General features: G+C 46.2%; 1 protein-coding gene across 1 annotated transcript in view; it reads right to left on the bottom strand.

Annotated features, from left to right (window-relative positions):
- Window positions 1–17,005: 17,005 nt before the first annotated feature.
- Window positions 17,006–19,750, bottom strand: part of ANAPC11 (anaphase promoting complex subunit 11) — a 29,651-nt gene continuing 26,906 nt past the window's right edge. The window contains exon 2 of the mRNA XM_044068207.1: window positions 17,006–17,504. Coding sequence (XP_043924142.1) covers window positions 17,359–17,504 — 146 coding nt within the window. The 3' untranslated portion in view covers window positions 17,006–17,358. The remainder of the gene's footprint in view (window positions 17,505–19,750) is intronic.

Genomic DNA, 19,750 nt, shown 5'->3' with positions numbered 1-19,750 from the left:
ATATATATATATATATATATATATATATATACACACATACACATATATATATATATATATATATATATATATATATACACACACACACACACACACACACACACACACACACACACATGCAGCAATATAAACTTTACCTTCATCTACAAGCAAATACACCACATAGGTTGTAGAAGATAGAGAAGGAAAGATAAACTTTAGAATGACGGGGGGGTGGGGGTGGGAGGGTAACTTGGATTGCAACAGTGAATACACTCAAACATCTACATTTATGGTAAGTGTACACAACTGTACTATGTTCTTTGTGTTTCACTGTTGCAGTCATTACATTTGGGTAGAATCCCAAAGCTATGGTTGGGAGGCTGGAGCAACAGAATTAGGTGCGGCTGTAAGGCCCTGCAGCACTGCAGTGGCAAAGCCTGCCCTGGACTTGGAGAGGCAAATGGTAATGCTTTGTAAAAGTGTGAACAGAACTCCCAAGTAGCAGCCTCTAGAATGTCTTTGGTTGGTACTCCTCTGAGAAAGGCTGCTAAAGTAGCTGCAGCTCTGGTAGAATGAGACCTAATGCCCTTGGGCACAGGTTTACCATGGTGTAAGTAGCAGAAACGGATGCAGTGGCTTACCCACTTTGAAATTGTCTGCTTTGAAATAACTTTTCCTTCTGATCCTGCAGCATATGACACTAGTAATTGCTCAGTTTTTCTTAGAGCTTTAGTCCTGCTCAAGTAGAATCTTAGCTGTCTGTGTACCTCCAAGGAACACAGAATTCTCTCCACTTTGTTCTGTGGATTTGGATAAAAAGTTGGCAGATGAATTGTTTGGTTAAGGGCCACACTGGAAACCACCTTAGGCATAAAAGTAGGATTTGTCCTCAGAGACACCCTGTCTGGGTAAAATAGGATAAAAGGCTCTACAGCCATGAGGGCCTGTAACTCTGAAACTCTTCTTGCTGAAGTAATAGTTAGTACAAGAGCTGTCTTCCATGATGAGAACTTTATATCAGTGGTAGCAGCTGGTTCAAATGGAGGCAGGGTGAGCTTTTCCAACACATAATTGAGGTCCCATGCAGGTAATGGTGCTCTTCTAGGAGGCCTTAAATATTTGGCTCCTCTAAGATACTGCTTTAGTAAAGCATGTGAAAAGAGTGGTGGCTCAGTATTGTAATGAGCCGAAATGGCAGAGGGATAGATTTTGATTGATGAGAAAGATAGGCCTTTGTCAAGCATTTCAGTTAAGTATTGTAATATCTGAGGAATATGCGGTTCTGCTGTATCAGTTCCTTGTGCTTGATTCCAAGCACAGAATCTCTTCCATTTGTCAGCATAAGATTTTTTTAGTACTAGGCCTTCTGGCTTCCAAAATGACATCCATCACAGCTTTACTGAGAGGTGTCGTTTGTATGATTACATGATTAGCCATGCTGCCAGGTTCAGAGTCTGTAGTTGATTATGCAGGATCTGATTGTTTTGCTGGGACAGTAGTTGTGGTCTTTGAGGCAAGGTCCAAGCTGGGTATGGAGACAAATTCCTTAGAATTGGGTACCAGTATTGGCGGGGCCAGTCCGGGGCAATTAATATCTTTGGCTTCTCTTGTCTGACTTTTAGGAGGACCTTGGGTAGAAGAGGCAGAGGAGGAAAGGCGTAAACTGATAGGTTATTCCAACTAAAGGATAGGGCATCCAATTTCCATGCTTGTCTGTGATAAGTCCTTTGGCAGAATCTTTTCAATTGATAATTTTGAGGAGAGGCAAATAGATCTATGTCTGGACTCCCCCATCTCTATGTTATCATGCTGAAGACTTGTGGATTTAGCTTCCACTCATGAGGATCCATAAGGTTTCTGCTTAAATATTTTGCCACAGTGTTTTGTTTTCCTGGCAGGTGAGCTTGAAGATGTATTTGGTAGGTCAAAGCTGTGTCCCACAGTGCCATGGCTAATCTGCAAAGGGGGTATGAGTGCGTGCCCCCTTGCTCGTTTATATACCACATGACTGTGGTGTTGTCCATCTATCAGTAATTGTCCTGGATGAAGTAAGTCCTTGAAGGCTGTTAGGGCATTTTGAACAGCTAGCATTCTCTTTCTGGTTGATGCGTAGATGCATTTGTTTTGGTGCCCATATGCCCTGAATGCATCTTCCTGCCATGTGGGCCCCCAGACAATCTGATGCGTCTGTTGTTAAAGTTTGGCTGGCAGGGGGTAGAGTGAAGGGCCATCCCATGTTTTGGTGACAGGCCTTTGCCCACCACAGAAACTCCTGTTGCAGGCAGGGAATGAGAGGAATCATTGTTTCCAGACTGTGTGCATGTGGACTCCATAAACTTTTTAGGTACCATTGAAGTTTCCTCATATGCAATCTTGCATATGGAATTAGTAGGATGCAGGATGCCATGAAGCCCAAAGCCTGCAGAATTTGTCTTGCAGAAGACTGGGTTTTTATTGCCATCAGTTTGAAGTAAGTAGTCAGTTGCCTTTCTTTGTCTGGCGTGAGGTAAGCCATCTGGGCAGTTGTATTCAAGCTTGCACCCAGGAATGTTATCTATTGAGAGGGTACCAGTTGTGATTACTTTTCATTTACTGTGTACCCTAGGGCATGTTAGAAGCCTTTTCACAAATGCCAGGTGTCGAAGTAGTGTGTTCCTTGTTCTTACTTGGACGACTGTCTCATTCAAGCAGAGGATATATCAGTATACTTCTTTGTCTGCAAAATGCAATTACTGCTACCAGGCATTTTGTAAAGACCCTGGGCACAGTAGATAAGCCAAAGGGCAGTGCAGACAATTGGTAATGCATAAAGTCAGCCTTGAATCTGAGGTATCTTCTGCATGACTGTCTTATTGGGACGTGCAGGCATGCCTCTTTTAGGTCTAGTCACCAGCCAAGCATTCTTGCCCAGCATGGGCAGAAGCTGCTGCAAAGTCAGCATTTTGAATTTTGGAATGTGCAGGAATGTGTTCAGAATCGATAAATCCAGTATTGGCTGCCAGGCCTTGCCCTTTCTGGGTACCAAGAACAGTCTTGAGTAAAAACCTTGTCCTTTTTCCTGTTCTGGTACTGTCTGAATGCCCCCCATATCCATGAGGGACGTAACCTGTTTCTGTGCCTCTGTCCATTGATTTTTTGGCAGATCTGGCCAACCATTTGCCCTTGGCAGAGTGTGGAAATGGAATCTGTATCCCTGTGATACAATGTTTAGTATCCACTTGTCCTGGGTTATTAACTGCCAATTTTGAACAAAAAGTGCTAATTTTCCCCCTATGGGCACTGCCAAAAGATAAGTGCTTGGTGTAGGCAGAGGGCAGTCATTGGGATTGCTTTCTGTAGGTTTGCACTTTATCTCCTCCAGCTTTGGAGGTGGAGGCACCCCTTTGCTTTGACCTCTATGAATCTTGCGCCTGGTATCTGTTACCCTTAGGGCATCTGGATTTGCCCCTTTGAGCTTTGTCTGACACAGGAAAGGACCAGTTTTTTGTAGGCCAGTGTCTACTGAATCTTGGTGGCTGCACTTGTAAGAAGTCTTTAACAGTTTGCATAGACTTAGCTTTGTCTTCCATTTTCTTAAAAACCTCTTCTGCCTTAATACCAAACAGAGAATCATGCTGTAAAGGTGCATCTAGCAATTTAGCTTTAACATGATCAGGCAAATGTTGTTCCTTTAACCAGGCATGCCTCCTAATCACAGATCCAGTAACTGCGACCCTGCAGGAGGCCTCTAAAGAATCAAAACCACATTACAAAGTATGCTTTTCAACTTGTTCAGCTGCATGCAATAATTCCTACAATCCTTTTTTTTCTGCACAATCTGAAATCAACATCATTTTTTGTTTCAGCACTCCCATAACATGTTGTTGGTACTTAAACATATGAAACTGACAGTTTAAGGCCCTGATTGCCAAGGTTGCAGATGTATAAAACCTTTTTGCCCCATCTGTCCAGTGCCCTAGGATCTCTGTCGGAGGGGGTAGGATTTTTTGCTGTTGAGGCCTTAACTCCCTTTGGACCCTGTGAAATAGTTTCAGAATCAGCAGCAGGGTTTCTAAAGGATATATGTGAGTCAGGGACCCTATAATACATCTGTCAGGCTTACTGGGAGCCGGAGGTAGAGTCAGGGGTCAAGCTTGACTCCGAAAACACATCATCCACAATGTCTAAAACAGGGGGAATGGCTAAAGGTTTGTGCTGAGAAATAAGAAGGAAATCCCTGAGCCTCTTTTTTGATTCTGAGAAGTCTTGACTCTCCCAGTGAAAATGTTCCCTCAAAAGTATGCAAGGTTTCTCCAAATGAATAATCCTCAGGAGGAGATGCAGATTGAATAGACTCCTCAGTATCTGAATCCTCATAGGGAGGTATAGATAATTCCTGATCAGAAGAGGAATCAGAAGAAATAGAAACCTGATCTGAAGATTCATAATCAGTGTCTTGCCTAGGCCTCTTATCTGGAGGGGGATGGGTACCCCTAATCAAGGTAATAGTCTTCAGCCATTTTGATGATCTGTTTTTTGGGCATAGAGGCCTGTGCACGTGGCTCATGCATCATTTTTTTAGGTTTAGAAGTTGCTTTTGTCTTTGGTTTTGCAGCCGTCATCAGTTTGATGTACAAATGTTGAGGTCTGAATACACCCTCAGAAGCCGGTGCCTGCTCAGCGGCTCCAGACCCATCCGAGGGAGATGCATCTGTCGGTCCAATACCTTGAGTATCTTGCTGCATGCCGGACTCCACATGGGTGTCGGTAGAGGCCTGCGACTCAAAAGGTAGCAGGTATCAGGGGCTGCGAAGACGCCTCACTGAGTACCAGCGAACCGGTGACTGGCTTAGGAGAAGCTTCATTGTCGGTTTTGGCTCTCAACTGCCTTTCTCTGTCCTTTTCTTTGCGTTTTTTATGTACTCTGGTAGTCGGATTACTATCAGACATCTCTGGGTAGTTAAATGTTTTCAAAATACTTTGATGCAAAAATATACCAACGCTTAATAGTGCGTTAGTTAAATCTAGCACAAAACCGACAGCCAGACATGTTGTGATCAGGGCCTGGGCAAGGAATACAGTATAAATGGAAATCCTTATGAGGTATTTGCTTCCCACAAGTAATACAATTAACTTTTTCTGACCTCGGTAAAAAGCAAGAAAAAAGCTTCCCCAACGGGGTACTTAGCTTTAGTGAAGACTTTGGTTCTGAAACTCAAACATTTCAGTAGTCGGCCGACTGGCACTTGTGAAATTCTTCTGCTTTGGGCACCGCGCGGCAAGAAAGACTGAAGAAAATGGCGTCAGCTGCATGTTTTATACCCCTGATGACCTGACATCATGGAAGAGAAGACAGCAACCAACGCAGGACCCAAGACTCTGGAATTCAGGCAAACTGAGGGCAACCTGCCAGCAGATTACCCAAATGTAATGACTGCAACAGTGAAACATGAAGAACATCTATTGCTGTGCGCCAAACAGTGGGCACAAAGCCTGACGTGAGGCTATGATTGAACATGGTGCTTAGGTGGGGAGCCAGTAAGTTCTGAACTTTGTGTAAAAACGCAGCCTGGGATGTTGTCCAGTCCCATTTATGCTGTGTTTTTGGCTTTAGAAAGAGAGTGCAGCTTTTACCTGCGTAGTTGTAATTAGAGGGGCTCTGCATTCTTCCTGTACAGATATGGGCCCTTTAGGGGGCGAGAAGGGGGTAAAGTTAGCACTGAACCTATCTGCCAGGATGTTGGCAATATCAGTTGGTTCGGTAATTTTCGTGCCGTTGTGCTGTAACTCAGCGCAGATCTGGGTGTTGCCATTGAATTCTTGACATAACTACAGAATGCTTTCTGGCTGTCCTTAGAATCAGTGGCGATTTTGTCATTGCTAGCTTTAGAGGATCTTATAAGGGATCTCAGCTTCTTATTGAGGCTGACCAGGGAGTTCCTCCACTCATGGGATTTTCCTTTCTTTTGCAACAGTTTCTTCCTTCTGTTGTATAGTTTGTTTATGGTAGGGGACCACCAGATTGGCTTCCTTATTTTGGAGGATAGCGTCTTGGTTCTGTTTGGGACAGCACGATCCATGCACTCGTGTAAGTTCTTATAGAGTGCATTTCTGTAGGATTCAGCAGTCGTTACTGTATTGTCCATCTGCATGGGTGTCGTGAAGTTCGACACTTCGTCTTAAGACGCATGAAGCTGGCTTTGGAGAAATGTTTTACCGTAGTTTCCTTAGTGGGGGTGGGGGGCGAGATGTGGATATCTAGGGTGATTAGCTTATGGTCGGATCTGACCTATGAGGAGTTGACTTCAGGTGTGGAACCAGTCACTCATGTTGGTAATGACTAGGTCTAGGATAGTGTTGCCCCTGGTCGGGGTGTGGATAAGTTGATCCAGGACACTGGAATTTAAGAATTCCAGAGAGCGCTGAGTGAAGGAGTTGGCACACTAGTAGTTTTCCCAGTTAATGGTAGGGTATTTGAAATTGCCCATTATTAGGGTGTTTGGCTGAACCCTAATATTTTCCAGTATATCAAGAAAAGAGGAGTGGGAATCCTGGGGAATAGTGGGGGATCTGTAGCAAGCTACAATTTAGACTGCAGTTTTGCCCAGAGTTAGTTGCACTTGGATAACCTCGGATGTATTATGCTGAGCAACTAGCCTGGAGGTGTGGATATCCTTAATGAATATGGACACACCTCCGCCTTTGGTGTCCTGGTCTAGGTTAGAAGGTCGAAAAGTGTGGTATGCGTTATAGCATAGCAATGCAGGGGTGCTCTGTGGAGCCTTGAACCAGGTCTCAGTCACTGCACAGATATCGATGTTCTCCATTTTAAGGAGTGCTTCGAGGGAGTGCATTTTGAGATTTAGACTTCTAGCTTTGAGTAGGATTACCCTCAGTTTTTGCTTGCCTGTTCCTGTTAGGGTGGTGAATTTGTCATTTGAACCTTGCCAAAAAAAGGCACTATGGGGCGGTACGAGCCTTACCCAGTATCCGGAATCACAGAGGTGACAGGTGCAGGCCATCTCTGGCAAAGCATCGTGGTCTGTCAACCATGTCGTCACAGGCAGACAGATAATGGATTCCCTTGGAATGACACCAGAAGCTTAGCCAATTGTTGAAGTCAATCATTTTGTCCTTGTACTGCAGTATCATTCTGGGCGATGGCAGGATGCTACTTGGGGCTAGGGTCATACCTGCCTGGGCTACAAGATCGGAGAGCTCTTCCATGTCTGTTTTCATGTAGTCCACGGAGGTGCATCTGAGGTCGTTCACACCAACATGGACAATGACAGAGTCATATTTGTACTTGTTGTGGAGTTACCCGAGTGCGTGGGTTGTGGCGGATGCTGGCACCAGACAGGCAGCTGACAGTAACCTTCTCCTTGTTTAGCCATACATGGCAAGTATCACACAAAAACTGGTCACCTATGAGTAGTGTGTTGGGTATGTTGTTTTGCCTTATGGGCCATGGTTGAGTGGCACACTTGAGTCTGTGGGCTATGTGTCATTTGGGTTGTGTTGGGGGGGGTGCAGGTTGCTTGCGTTTCTGCTTTGGAGGTCTCTGTTGCTTGAGCAGATTATTACTGAGGGCCTCCACGAATGTTTTTGTGTTTCTATGTGTGGATTTTGGTGGTGTAGGTTTAGTGGGACTATGTGATGAGTGTGGTGTGGTGCAAGTGTTTACCTTCTCCTCTTGACGGTCAAGTTCAGTCTTAGTTGGAGAGAGCTTTACCTCGAGTTTGGCTAGATAAGTGCATCTCTCTCAGGTTGTAGTGTTGGGTGGTAGGAGGACAGGGTTGTCTGTGTACATGAGGTAATTGCTACATTGCCCCAAGATGCCCAGATTCATCAGACAGACAGGAGAGAACACTGGGAGCTGATCCTTGGACATGCCTGAATAAAAAACTATTTTCCTCTAGACAAGTGAGGAAAGGGAGTACAAAAACTGTTTTCCTCTAGGTAATGAGGAAGGTTGAGTGTTGTAGTAATTTGTAGCTTATTTAGTGCTTACAACAAGTTCTGAACAAGTGTTGAGCATGAATAAGCAAATTCAAGTGGTAAAACTAAGAATCTCTAACTGAACTAGACTAGTTACAGGAAAGAAACAAGTGCAAATGCGGGCTTTTAAATCAGAAAGTTGAGAGAGATGGAAAAATTGCCCAAATGGCCAATAACTAGAAACCACTCCTTATGTGGTAGGTAGGTTACCCAGTGCTTACCACTCCCACTGATAAGCTAGCAGGCTTCCCTCCAACACAGAAAGGCTTGGGGGGCTCAGAAGCTTAAAAACAGTCCTGGATATAGCAAATCTGTATCTGGACTAGACTAGTAATAGGAAAGGCAGGAAACAAGCTTAATTTGTTTTAATTTTTTGTTACAGTTGAGCAGAACACAGGGAGATTCTAGCAAAGTTTTTCTTTTCGTTTTTTGTAAAGGAAAGGGAGAAACGAGAAGCAGAAGATAATTCAAGGTTAGGAAAGCCGAGCATTGAGCATAATCAAAATAGGCGAAATGCGGAAAATGCTGGGAGAAGAAGACCAGAGCTGCTAAAAGCTACCTCTAAAAGCTTTGGAAGAGAGGCCCCCTGGAAGAGCAGAGAGGGGAAGAGCCTAGAAATCCAGCAAGCCTTGGCCCCTCCTCTGAGAGTGGCACATCCAGGTAACAGTAAGAAATCCCCTGCACTGCTCCCTGACCCCTTCCAAACAGAACCTCCCGGCTCCGCCCTCCGGCAAGGACCCGGCGTCGGGACTGCCGTCCCTGCAGGTGCCCCTCACTCTTTTTCACTGTTTATTGGATGAAGCAGTGGAGCAAGCCAATGTGGCCCATTATCCAAAACCTCAATGCCAAACACCCCCTTAGCAACCTCAAGCCTCCTCTTAATATTACTGTATGGCAAGCTCAAAAAATCTAGCAAAAGAACAACAACCATAAACAGGCCCTGAACACCTAAAATGCATGATTACACTTATGCGGTCTAACAGTCCATCACTTTATCTGGACATCCTTTTTCACAGTTATTCGAAATTTAAATAGGCAAGAAAAAGTGAGGCAAAGAAAAAAGTATTATTTCTCCTACTCTCTTACTGAAAAAAAAATTCGGTCTGAAACTCCAACTTGAAGCAAACACTCAAAAAACTGCTTCTGCATCGGAAAAGCAACCAAAAGACTGAGGAAATAGCGTCGGTCAAATAAATACCTACTGACGCCAGCGCAGTCTAATGGAGTCTATGACCGCCATGGTTATACTCCTCGTATGATGGGACTGGGGGGGACGCGGACTATACCCAATTGTCAGGACTGCAGCAAGGGAAGACGAAGAACATCTAAGTGGGTTGGCCTTCTCAAATGTTCTCTCTGTATTAGGTAGCATGAGCTAATGACAGTAGACTGGGAGGATTGACTCAGATCAAATTTACAGTAAGGGCAGGCAATTGCAAAGCCACCAAGTATAACATCAAGACACCAAAAGGGAGTGTGTGTGGGAAACACCGCTACAGCTACTAGCTTACACTCCTTTAGACAGTAAACACTACAGAAATGTTTATCACAGCAGAAGAACAGCAGTGAGCCACAAAATGAAAGTTTTTAAACAGATAAAGGGAGCAAGGAGACTCTACAGAATGCTTTTAACTGCAAATAAATCAATTATATGATATATTCCTTGGCAGGAAATCAGAAGAAATTAGAAGTTATGTACTCACCATAACGTTCCATCTGAGTAGGTGACTTCATTTGGATGCAGCCTGTGGGTATCGGATCCGACCTCAGATCCGAGCCGGCATTTCAAAAGCTTAGGCTCCGAGCTCCTAGCTCCTCCCTCTACCCATAACCCCTTGCCAAGCCCTGACTGACCTCAGATTGAGTTTGCCTATATAATACTGACTTACAGTACCTGAACAAAGCATAAATACTCGCTGTATAAAGGTCAGGGGGATGGTTGCATCCAAATGAAGTCACCTACTCAGATGGAACGTTATGGTGAGTACATAACTTCTAAATCTGAAGTAGGCAGACTTCATTTGTCTGCAACCTGTGGGACAGAGTCCCCAGCTACCTGAATCTTGGGCGGCCATGGAAGGATGTTCGAGCACCGCTGAGCCAAAGGATGCTCTTCCCTGGAAACAACATCCACCTTATAATGAGAAATAAAGGTATGAGGTGAGGCCCAAGTGGCTGCCGCAGATATCACCCAATGACACACGGGACTTAAAGGCGGCTGACGTGGAGACTGCCCTAGTAGAATGAGCCGTAACCCTCTGAGGAGCAGGTCTACCTGAAGTGTCATAAGCCTGCAGAATACAATTAGCAATCCACCTTGATAGTGTGACTTTAGAAACTGCTTTACCCAAAGCAAATTTAGCAAAGGAGACGAACAGCTGATCTGATTGCCTGTGACCAGCTGTTCTGTGAATGTAAAATCGTAATTGTCTATGAACATCCAAGGAATGCAATTTGTATTCTCCTTTGTTTGAGTACTTGGGAAAAAACACAGGTAAGTTGATTGATTGGTTGATATTAGATTCTGAAGAGACTTTTGGAAGAAAAGATGGATTGGTCCTGAGGCACACCCTATCTGGAAAGAAGGAAAGGTAAGGTGGCTTGACGCATAGAGCCTGAAGTTCAGACACTCTTCTGGCTGAAGTGATAGCTACTAAGAAGGCAGTCTTCCAGGAAAGGTACTTCAGGTCTGTAGAAGCTGCAGGCTCGAAGGGAGGAGCAGTAAGGGCTTGCAGAACTAAAGATAGGTCCCAAGGTGGTACAATCTCTGACTGGAAGCCTCCACAAAAAAATTCCTTTAAGAAAGGTTTTGCACAATTTCGCCGTCATGAGGGGAGCTGTCTCATGACCAATGTGATAATGAGAGATGGCTGCCAATTGTACCTTAATCGTGGAAGAACTTGCCCCTTGATGAAAGAGGTCTGTTAAAAAATCCAGCACTGCCGACATAGGTGCTGAAAAAGGATCCAAACTTTTCTGGACCGCCCAAATAGAGAATCTCTTCCATTTACTCCGATAAACCTGCCTAGTGGAAGGTTTATGAGCCGCCACTAGGATGGCCTTGACCGGTGACGAGATACCGGGAGTCCTAATCAAGGATGGAACTGGAGCAGCCAAGCTGTCAATTTCAGGGTGCGTAGATTGGGGACCGAAATTCCCAGAGGGTGGGAGATGAGATCCGGGATCGGATCCAGAATCCAGGGTGGATTCACTTTGTGAGACCATACAAAGGGGAACCAGGGTTGACGAGGCCAGAACGGGGCAATGAGAATCCTTCTGCTCCCCAAACTGTTGGCTTTCTGCAGAAGCCTCTCCAGAGGTAGTGGAGGGTAGGCATAAAGGAGACCGGGAGGCCAAGCATGCACCAGCGCATCTCTCGGGGATTCCCCTGGTGGGGGAAGCAGAGCGAAGAAATTGTCGCATTTGGCGTTTGAGTGAGAGGCAAAAAGATCGCAACAGGGTTGCCCCCAAACGGCAAAAATCTTCTTCACTACCTGAGGATTGAGAGACCACTCGTGAGGGGAAAGAATGGTGCGACTGAGTTTGTCCGCAAGGATGTTGGATTTTCCCGGAATGTGCGTTGTTACAAAAAAGCGTTTGGTGGAAATTGCCCATTCCCAGACTCTCATGGCCTCTCGACAAAGGGGATAGGACCTGGTTCCTCCCTGTTTGTTGATGTACCAGACAACCGACATGTTGTCTGTCTGAATCGCAATAGTCCCTGAAGGAAGAAGGTTGTGAAGTGCTTGTAACGCTAGGAGCACAGCCCTCATTTCCAGGACATTTATATGCAATGAAGTCTCTGTGGAGTTCCACGTGCCTTGGACAATCTTCCCCGCAGAATGCCCCCCCCACCAGAGGCAAGAAGCGTCCGTGGTCACTGTGGCTCGGGGAAATGCTGCACAAAAAGGTCTCCCTGTCAGAGGCTCCGGAGACCGAAGCCACCAAAGAAGGGAATCCTTGCATGCTTTGCTGACCGCTATCGGACTGTTGAGAGAGGAACAGAGAGGGGACCACTGAACCTGAAGGGTCCATTGAAGAACCCGCATGCAAGCGCATGAATAAGAAGCGGGATAGCTGCCGCCATCGAACCTAGGGCCCTCAGGACCGAAGCTGCTGTTGGAAATGGTTGCAGGACCGCTGCGACATGACACTTCAGGTTGGAAATTCTGTCTGGGGTGAGGAAGGCTCGCATTGAACTGGTGTTTAGCCTTCCTCCTATGAAATCTATAATTTGTGTGGGGTGCAGTAAAGATTTCTCCCAGTTGACAGTGATGCCCAGCCTTGGGGCTATACGAAGGAAGTAGTCCCTGGCTGAGCACAGAAGATGCCTTGATGATGCCGTCAGGAGCCAGTCGTCCAGGTACGGAAAGACCTGTAATCCCTGGAGCCTCAGGTGGGCCGCTACAACCGCTAGTACCTTGGTGAACACCCTGGGGGCTGAGGTGAGACCAAAGGGGAGGACCCTGAACTGATAATGACTGGCTCCCAGCCGAAGCGAAGAAACCTCCTAGCCCGTCTGTCCATGCGAATGTGGTAGTACGCGTCCTTGAGGACGATGGAGCACATCCAGTCGTTCTCCCTCAAGGGGGGAGTATAGATTGAAGGGTGACCATCCGGAACTTTTGCTTGGTTACTGACAGGTTCAGCAGGGAAAGATCTAAGATCGGTCTTAAGTCCCCGTTTTCTTTGGCACTAAAAGAACCTGGAGTAAAACCCTGACCCGGTTTGATCTAGGGGACGACTGGATAGCTCTTTTTCTAGCAGCTGTCCGATTTCGATAGCTGCTGCCTCCCTTTGATCGGGTGGTACATCTGGGAGGCTGCGAGATCTGGGAACTTTGTACAGGGAATTGTATAACCTCTGGATATCACTTGAAGCACCCAACGGTCTGTTGTGATGGACTCCCAAGAAGTTAGGTGCCTCGAAGCCCCGACTGCCTCCAGAGACGGACAGCCGGGCAACCCTTCAGGGCTGCTGCGTGGGCCTATCAGAGAAAGGTTCTCTGGACCCAAAGTTTCTAGGAGCCCCCTGCCTCTAGGACGGCGACCTCCCTGTCCTCCTCTGCCACGAGAGGACTGGTTATCCGGAGCAGGTTGGGACTGCTGCGACTTCGAACCACATCTTCTTCTGTCCCTTTTGGTTCTTGAGAAGGACCTCTGGGGAGCTGAGAAGCGGACTCCGACGGCAGACAGCGTCTTCCGTCCTTCTCGCTCTGGACCAATGTTTCGAACAGTTTTGCCAAACAAGGCAGAACCATCAAAGGGCATTCGCGAAAGTCGCCTTGAAGGGCTCTGCTTGAAATCACAGTGGCGGAGCCAGGCCTGCCGCCTCATGACTAGGCCTGCTCCACTGGCTCTAGCGGCTCCCTCGGTAGCGTGAGAAAGTAGCCGCATAGATGTGTTAGAAACTGCTCTAAGAGTGGCCATTCGGGTGGAGTATACCTGCTTGTCCTCACCCGACATGGACTCTGGGGGAGATGCAGCGTATTCTTTAATCAAATCCCGCTGCATCCTGATGCCGTGTGCCATGTAGTTCAGCGCTCTCAAAGAGAAGGTTGCTGAACTGAAAACTCGCTTCCCAATGCGATGCATCGAGGGACTCCTTGCCCGGAGGATGCATAGAGGGACTCTCCTGGGCCAATTCCCTCTTAGTGGCTGCAGCCATCATCATGGCATCTACTGGAGGGCCTTTGCTCCAGTGAGTGCGGTCCGCCGGAGGGGAAAGGATACGGTCAGGACGCTTGGGTACAGGCTCAACGGTGTCCGGATCCTTCCACGCTCTGGTGGATATAAGGTCCACCAGAGGGTCGGCAGGAGGGGACACCCAAGAGGTAGATGGGCCCACCTCGAATGCCTCCAAGAACACAGACTCGTCTGAGGAGGCCTTGGGGGCAGACCACCCCCCCCGATCCTCAACATTTCCATAATGTCTCCAAATGAGACGTCTTCAGGAGGTGACCTTGGGGAGCCCTCCCCTTCATCCAAGTCTGTGTCTTCGGTAACGGACTCGGGGGAGTCCATGTGCCTCCTTTTGCACTTACGCTTCCGAGGTACTTCTTCGGGGGGGCTGTCCGAGGAGTACTCTTCCGCAGCTGGATGTTCCAAGGGAACTACTTGGGACATCGAGGCAGGCTGTCCCTGGGACTGGCTGGTGGGAGCCTGGCCCAACTGCAAGGGAGTGCGGGATGGAGCCGTGGCAGGGACCGGGGGTCCGGAAGTCCTCAACAGTGCCCTTTCCACTACGTCGAAGGCCGAGGGGGAGCCAGCTTCTCTGAACCCCGAGAGCCGACCCCCACTCGGATCAGACGCACGGATCGGAGCCGGAGCCGAGACCGTCGGATCCGAGGGACCGGTGTGCTCCGACCTAGACGGAGCCGAAGACACACCAGCTCCCTCGGATCCGAGGCTCGGTCCTCGGCTCCGAGAGGTCGGGTCCGAAGCACCCGAAGCACTCAAGGGATGGGACGGGTCCGAGGTGTGCCGACCTATCGGATCCGACCCACCCCCGGATCCAACTCTGCCTGGCGCCGACAGCTCCGAACCCATGGTGTGGGTCGGAGAAGGAGCCAACGGGGCGAAAAAAGGGGTCGAAGCCCCTCCCGGATGGGGGGGGGGCTAGGAGCACTCCCATTTGCATTTGGGCCTGGATGAATTTCCTCATCATCCGGTCCATGTCTGCTTCACTCATGGAGAAGGTAGATCTAGTCGAGGCCACCGAAGCAGACCTAGAGAGCCGCCTTGGGGACCTCGCTGAAGGGCTAGCCTCCTCCTCCTCGGGCCCAGGAGAGAACCGAGGGGAGTGGAGCCGAGGAGGAGGGAAACTAGAAGGCACAGGAGAGGCCCGCTTGGATGGAGGAGCCGAACTAGAGGTTTCAGCTCTCCGTTTGTGGTGCCTCTCCTTCTTTTCTCTCTCCCTAGAAGACTCTCTCTCCTCCGGCATCTTAGAGGGAGGTTGAGTCCCAGCCGGTGGAGGAGAGCCCACAGCAACTGCTTGCTGTGTAGAAGGGGCAGAAGCCGAAGCGGTATCTGGAGGGAGAAGTCCCACCAGAACCAGCTTCGACCTCCGCTCCCTCAAAGCTCGGGGGTTGAACCCTGCACAAATGGTACAACCAGATGACAGGTGTTCAACCCCCAAGCATTTAACACACCGAGTGTGGCCATCCGCCGGGGACAGCTTATGGCCACACTCGGTGCACTTAGAAAAAACTGCCTTATGGGCTTCAGACATACTCTAGCCCTAACAGGCCTAAACACACACAAACCACTCAAACTACGCAAACCCGGGAAGAAAAAAAAAAAAAAAGGTAGAGGAAGGAAAGCCTAACAGACACACTTCTATTTAAAATAATCAAAAAAGGTTAAATTTTACAAAATTTTCCTGTCAGAAAACTTATCTGCACTAGGAGCTCAAGGAATCCGTCGCAACTTGAAAGCGGCAAACGAAATCTGGGTCAGTCAGGGCTTGGCAAGGGGTTATGGGTAGAGAGAGGAGCTAGGAGCTCGGAGCCTAAGCTTTTGAAATGCCGGCTCGGATCCGAGGTCGGATCCGATACCCACAGGTTGCAGACAAATGAAGTCTGCCTACTTCAGATCAGGTGTTTAACAAGTAGAAAACATTTCCAGTTAATACCTTTCACACAGTGAAATTAGCTAAAAGGCTTTACAGTATGACAGTATAAACCTTATTTATCAGGCCCTGTGAGACAGACAGTTTTAGTTCAACCATGCAGATTAGTTAATAGCAATAAAATACAGTAAAAAATATGCAGCAGGCAATACTAAGTGGTATATATAAATTGCTAGAAGCAATAACTAGTAAAAATAAGCAAAAAAAAAGAGGATACTTATTGTTACATATCTCAGATCGGAGCAGAAGTCAATGCCCCTCCTCCACTCGGCTCAGTGTGTATAGACGTGTGATGGTTTCAGATCAAACAATGCCTGACAGACCAAGTCTTGTATGCCAAACTATTACTGCTTTCAAACTGTGCCAGCAAGCAATCACACACATGCAAAAAATTGTTTATATTTTGGTAAAAGGGCATGTTCGATTAGGCTTAGTGTCTGTATTTGTGGGGGGTCTGAGGTATTACTTATGGGTTCTTGTCAGTACATCAACAAATATTCACCTGAATGCTAAGAGATCAAAAAACAGTTTCATTACATCTTGGATGGAATTTTTTTTTGAAGGGGGCACACCCTCAGCACTCTTCATATCGGGATGGGGGATGTCCCATAATTTACATATACCTAATCTTCAAGGTCACATAGTACTGGAGAAGACAGAAAACTCCACTATCAACAGCAGCAGTTTGACACATTTTTCTACTGGCATTTGGATAAACATCTGTCAGTTTGCTGACACTCTCCCACATTTATATAATAACAGTTGCACTACGGCTCTCAGCAATGACTGAAGATTATGTCTTTTCCTTGGTAATAGCCTATTGTTAATCCCCATAAAATGGCTGCCACTCTTGGCACACTTCTGCCTATGTTTTACCTACAAATCAGTACGACTGTTGGCCGTTAGGTGGGATGTGGAAAAGACATGCAGTAACCACCATTAAAGGCAGTAGTACCCTGCTCAAACTATACTCGTGGCCCACTACCAACACCACCATTCATACTCTGGGTACTTCTAAGAGACACACAGGGACAATGAAGGCCACCTTTTGTTACACCAGAAGGCCCATCTCTAACTTCTGGTTACCAACAGCGATCTCACTGCTAAGGAATGAATTACCAACCTGGAGATGCCTGGAATGGAAAAGGTCTTCTCAACTGTTTTACCAGTGTGGCTTATTACTACAAACATTCAAAACTTCACACTCAAATACCTGCGGATACCAAAAACCAGGAATGAAGTCTGCAGTTATACATTAATCATCATGTCATTCTCCACAGGTCAAATGCTGTAAAATTTTGCGCCAAGGGAGTAAAACATTCCCTGCATCAACTGACACAGAAAAGTATAACATTTTAATTAAACCATTAATTCATCAAAGGTGTTTGTGGTATTAACGGTCTTCAACAAGCCATGCTTCAATATACATTGTTTTATTTAAACATCTAAAACAGTAACAAAAACAAATGAAATGCAACAAATCTGTCAAATTATGGCAAAATACAATAAAGTATATTAAAATAAGAGAAATCATGATTGAACACCAATAAATACCTTCTTAATCTTTTTTTTTTTTTTTTTTTTTTTTACACTGTTTGTGTATGTCATTTCATTCTTGTTAAAGGAGGGCTGATAAAGCGTCCGGTCAAAGAAACTGTCCCTTGTCAGGCTGGGTACTGTGGGCATATTTCCAAGATCTTCTGTTCCACTTAACTGACTTATGCTGTTCAACTTTATTCCCTCTTCCCTGACACACACACACACAAAAGTTCACTCTTTAAACTTCCATTCCTGACGACACATGGGGCAGTGCTGTTGGAGCTGCTGAGAGTTAAGCCATTTCAAAATGCAATGCATATGGAAACAGTGAGAACATTGACCCCAAACAAGTGGGCAGTCATCTCCAGGACTCTTACCTAAAAGAGAAAGAAAGGTCAGTTACTATCCAAAACAGGAACATAACTTCTCTTCTACATTAAAATATATTAAATCCCATAGTATAATATTTTGAAAATAACTGAATACATCCTCCCCTCATAAAACAGCTCCCAAAGCTCACCTACCCCTCATGTTGTTCCAGCTATTTTCTATGTTATATTGTATAGGTTTGCAAGGGTTACCTCACCAGTGAATATGGGACACTGGGGGTGGGGGTGCAGCATTCTCCCACACTGGTGAGTACCAGGTCCAGTATATCTGAACCTCTGGAGGTTGCGCATACTATCTGGTCAAGGGTATTTGTATTAATAAAGTCCAGGAGTTGTGCTTGCAAGTATGAGGCACAGTCGATACAGGGGGGTAGTTAAAGTCTCCCTCAGGTGGGTATTTGGTTAAATGAAAAGTCTCTCTAGTAGGTCCAAGTATGAAATATGGGATTCTAGCGACAAAGAGGGTGACCTATAGCTTGCTGGGATACGATATTGTACAGGAATTTGTGTATGCTGATTTCCATGTTGATAAATTCCAGGTCATTGTCCTGTTTAACCAAAGTAGAGTTATGGTTGTTGCCAATATAGATAGAGATGACGCCATCTTTTGTCACAGTCTGTGCAGCTAATGGTCTAAAATGACTGGAAAGCACTGAAGCCTTGTACTGCAGGAATATTTCCTGGGGATCTAAACCATGTCTCTGTAAAGTCATGGATGTATATATTCTTCACAGTGAGGGGAGTTTGTAAGGTGTGGAGTTTGTTTAGGCTTCTAATTTCGAGCAGTAACACCCTTTAGGTTTCTTTGTTTTTTATTCACTATGTCAGAAGGCTTGTTAATCTGACACTGCTTAAAAAGATTAAAAGGTGCCCAGGCCAGATCAGAGTCCCAAACACGGAGTCAGATGAAAATGGAAAACATCGGATCACCTTTAAGTTTCTTTGGGTTTTATTTGTTATGTCGGTAGGCTTGTCAATTTTGCATTGCCTAAAAAAGGTTCTAAGGAGGTGGATAAAGTTTTACCAATACTCAGAAGCCTAAGGGAGAGAGCTTTAGACCATCCTTTGCAAAGCATTGTGATTTGTTAACCATGTTATCCGGTGCTGACAAATACTGAAGCCCCCTGGAAAGACAGCAGAAACAAAACCAATTATTGAAGTCAATCATCTTTTATTCATACTTTGGCATCATCCTTGGCGAAGGTTGAATGCTGCTCAATGCCAGGCACATACTTGCCTGAGGCACATGTTCTTTCATTCTTCATATAGTCCAGGCAAGTATGTCTCAGATCATTTACACTCACACACATGAACTATGACAGAATCATACTGGTACCTGTAGTGTAGTGACCCGAGTGCGTACATATTTTGGCAGATCCTGGCTCCAGATAAGCAACTAACTGTTATCTTCTCCTTGTTAGTCTGGCTAGTGGGGCATTGTGTGCTGTACAATGGAATCCCCCATAACAGTCTTGGGTAATGCATAGGCCTGTCTTATTTGGCTTTGATCTAGGTGCTCCACTTAGTGCAGGGATGTGTATGGTGTTTGGTGTTGCTTTTGGTGAGTGCTTTAGAAATTGCTTAGGGTAGGTGCTGCTGTTTACAGGCTTTAGAGGTCTGAAGTTTGCAAAGATAGCTTTTTATTGCCTCAGAATAGGCTGGTCTGTGGGTGTAGTGGGCACTATGTGTAGTGTGTTTTCTGAACAACCTTGTTTGCATGCAAGACTTTTGCCTCCAGTAAAATTGTGTTTGTGCATCTCTTGCATAACGTGTTTAAGATTAAATGAGTGTCGGTAAACATGAGACAACTGCTACACTGTTTTAGGATGCCCATATCTACTAAGCTGGCTACAGAGACATTTGGAAAGTAGCTGCTGCATTTGTTGCTTAGGGGAGAAGCAAAAAGATCGCAGCAAGGGTGGCCCCACTGGAGAAAAAACATCCCTCCCATACTCCTGTTGAGAGACCATTCGTATGGCAGAAGAATGCACCTGCTCAGCTTGTCTGCTATCACACTAGACTTCCCCCGAATGTGCATTGCTATCAGAAAGGAGTCAGATAAGATCACCTATTGCCACACTCAGAGCTTCTCGACATTGGGGGGGGGGGGGGGTAGGATTTGTTCCTCCTTGTCTGTTAATGTGCCAAACTACAGACATGTTGCCCATTTGAACTGCATTCATCCCCAAAGGGAGAGCTTCTTGAAAGGCCTGCAATACTAATAGTACTGCTCC

The sequence above is a fragment of the Protopterus annectens genome, chromosome 4.part0, assembly GCF_019279795.1.
Source record: "Protopterus annectens isolate FY-2018-M chromosome 4.part0, PAN1.0, whole genome shotgun sequence".
Taxonomy (NCBI): Eukaryota; Metazoa; Chordata; order Ceratodontiformes; family Protopteridae; genus Protopterus; species Protopterus annectens.
The sequence above is the reverse complement of the archived record's forward strand: the minus strand, read 5'-3'. Positions and strand labels throughout refer to the sequence as shown.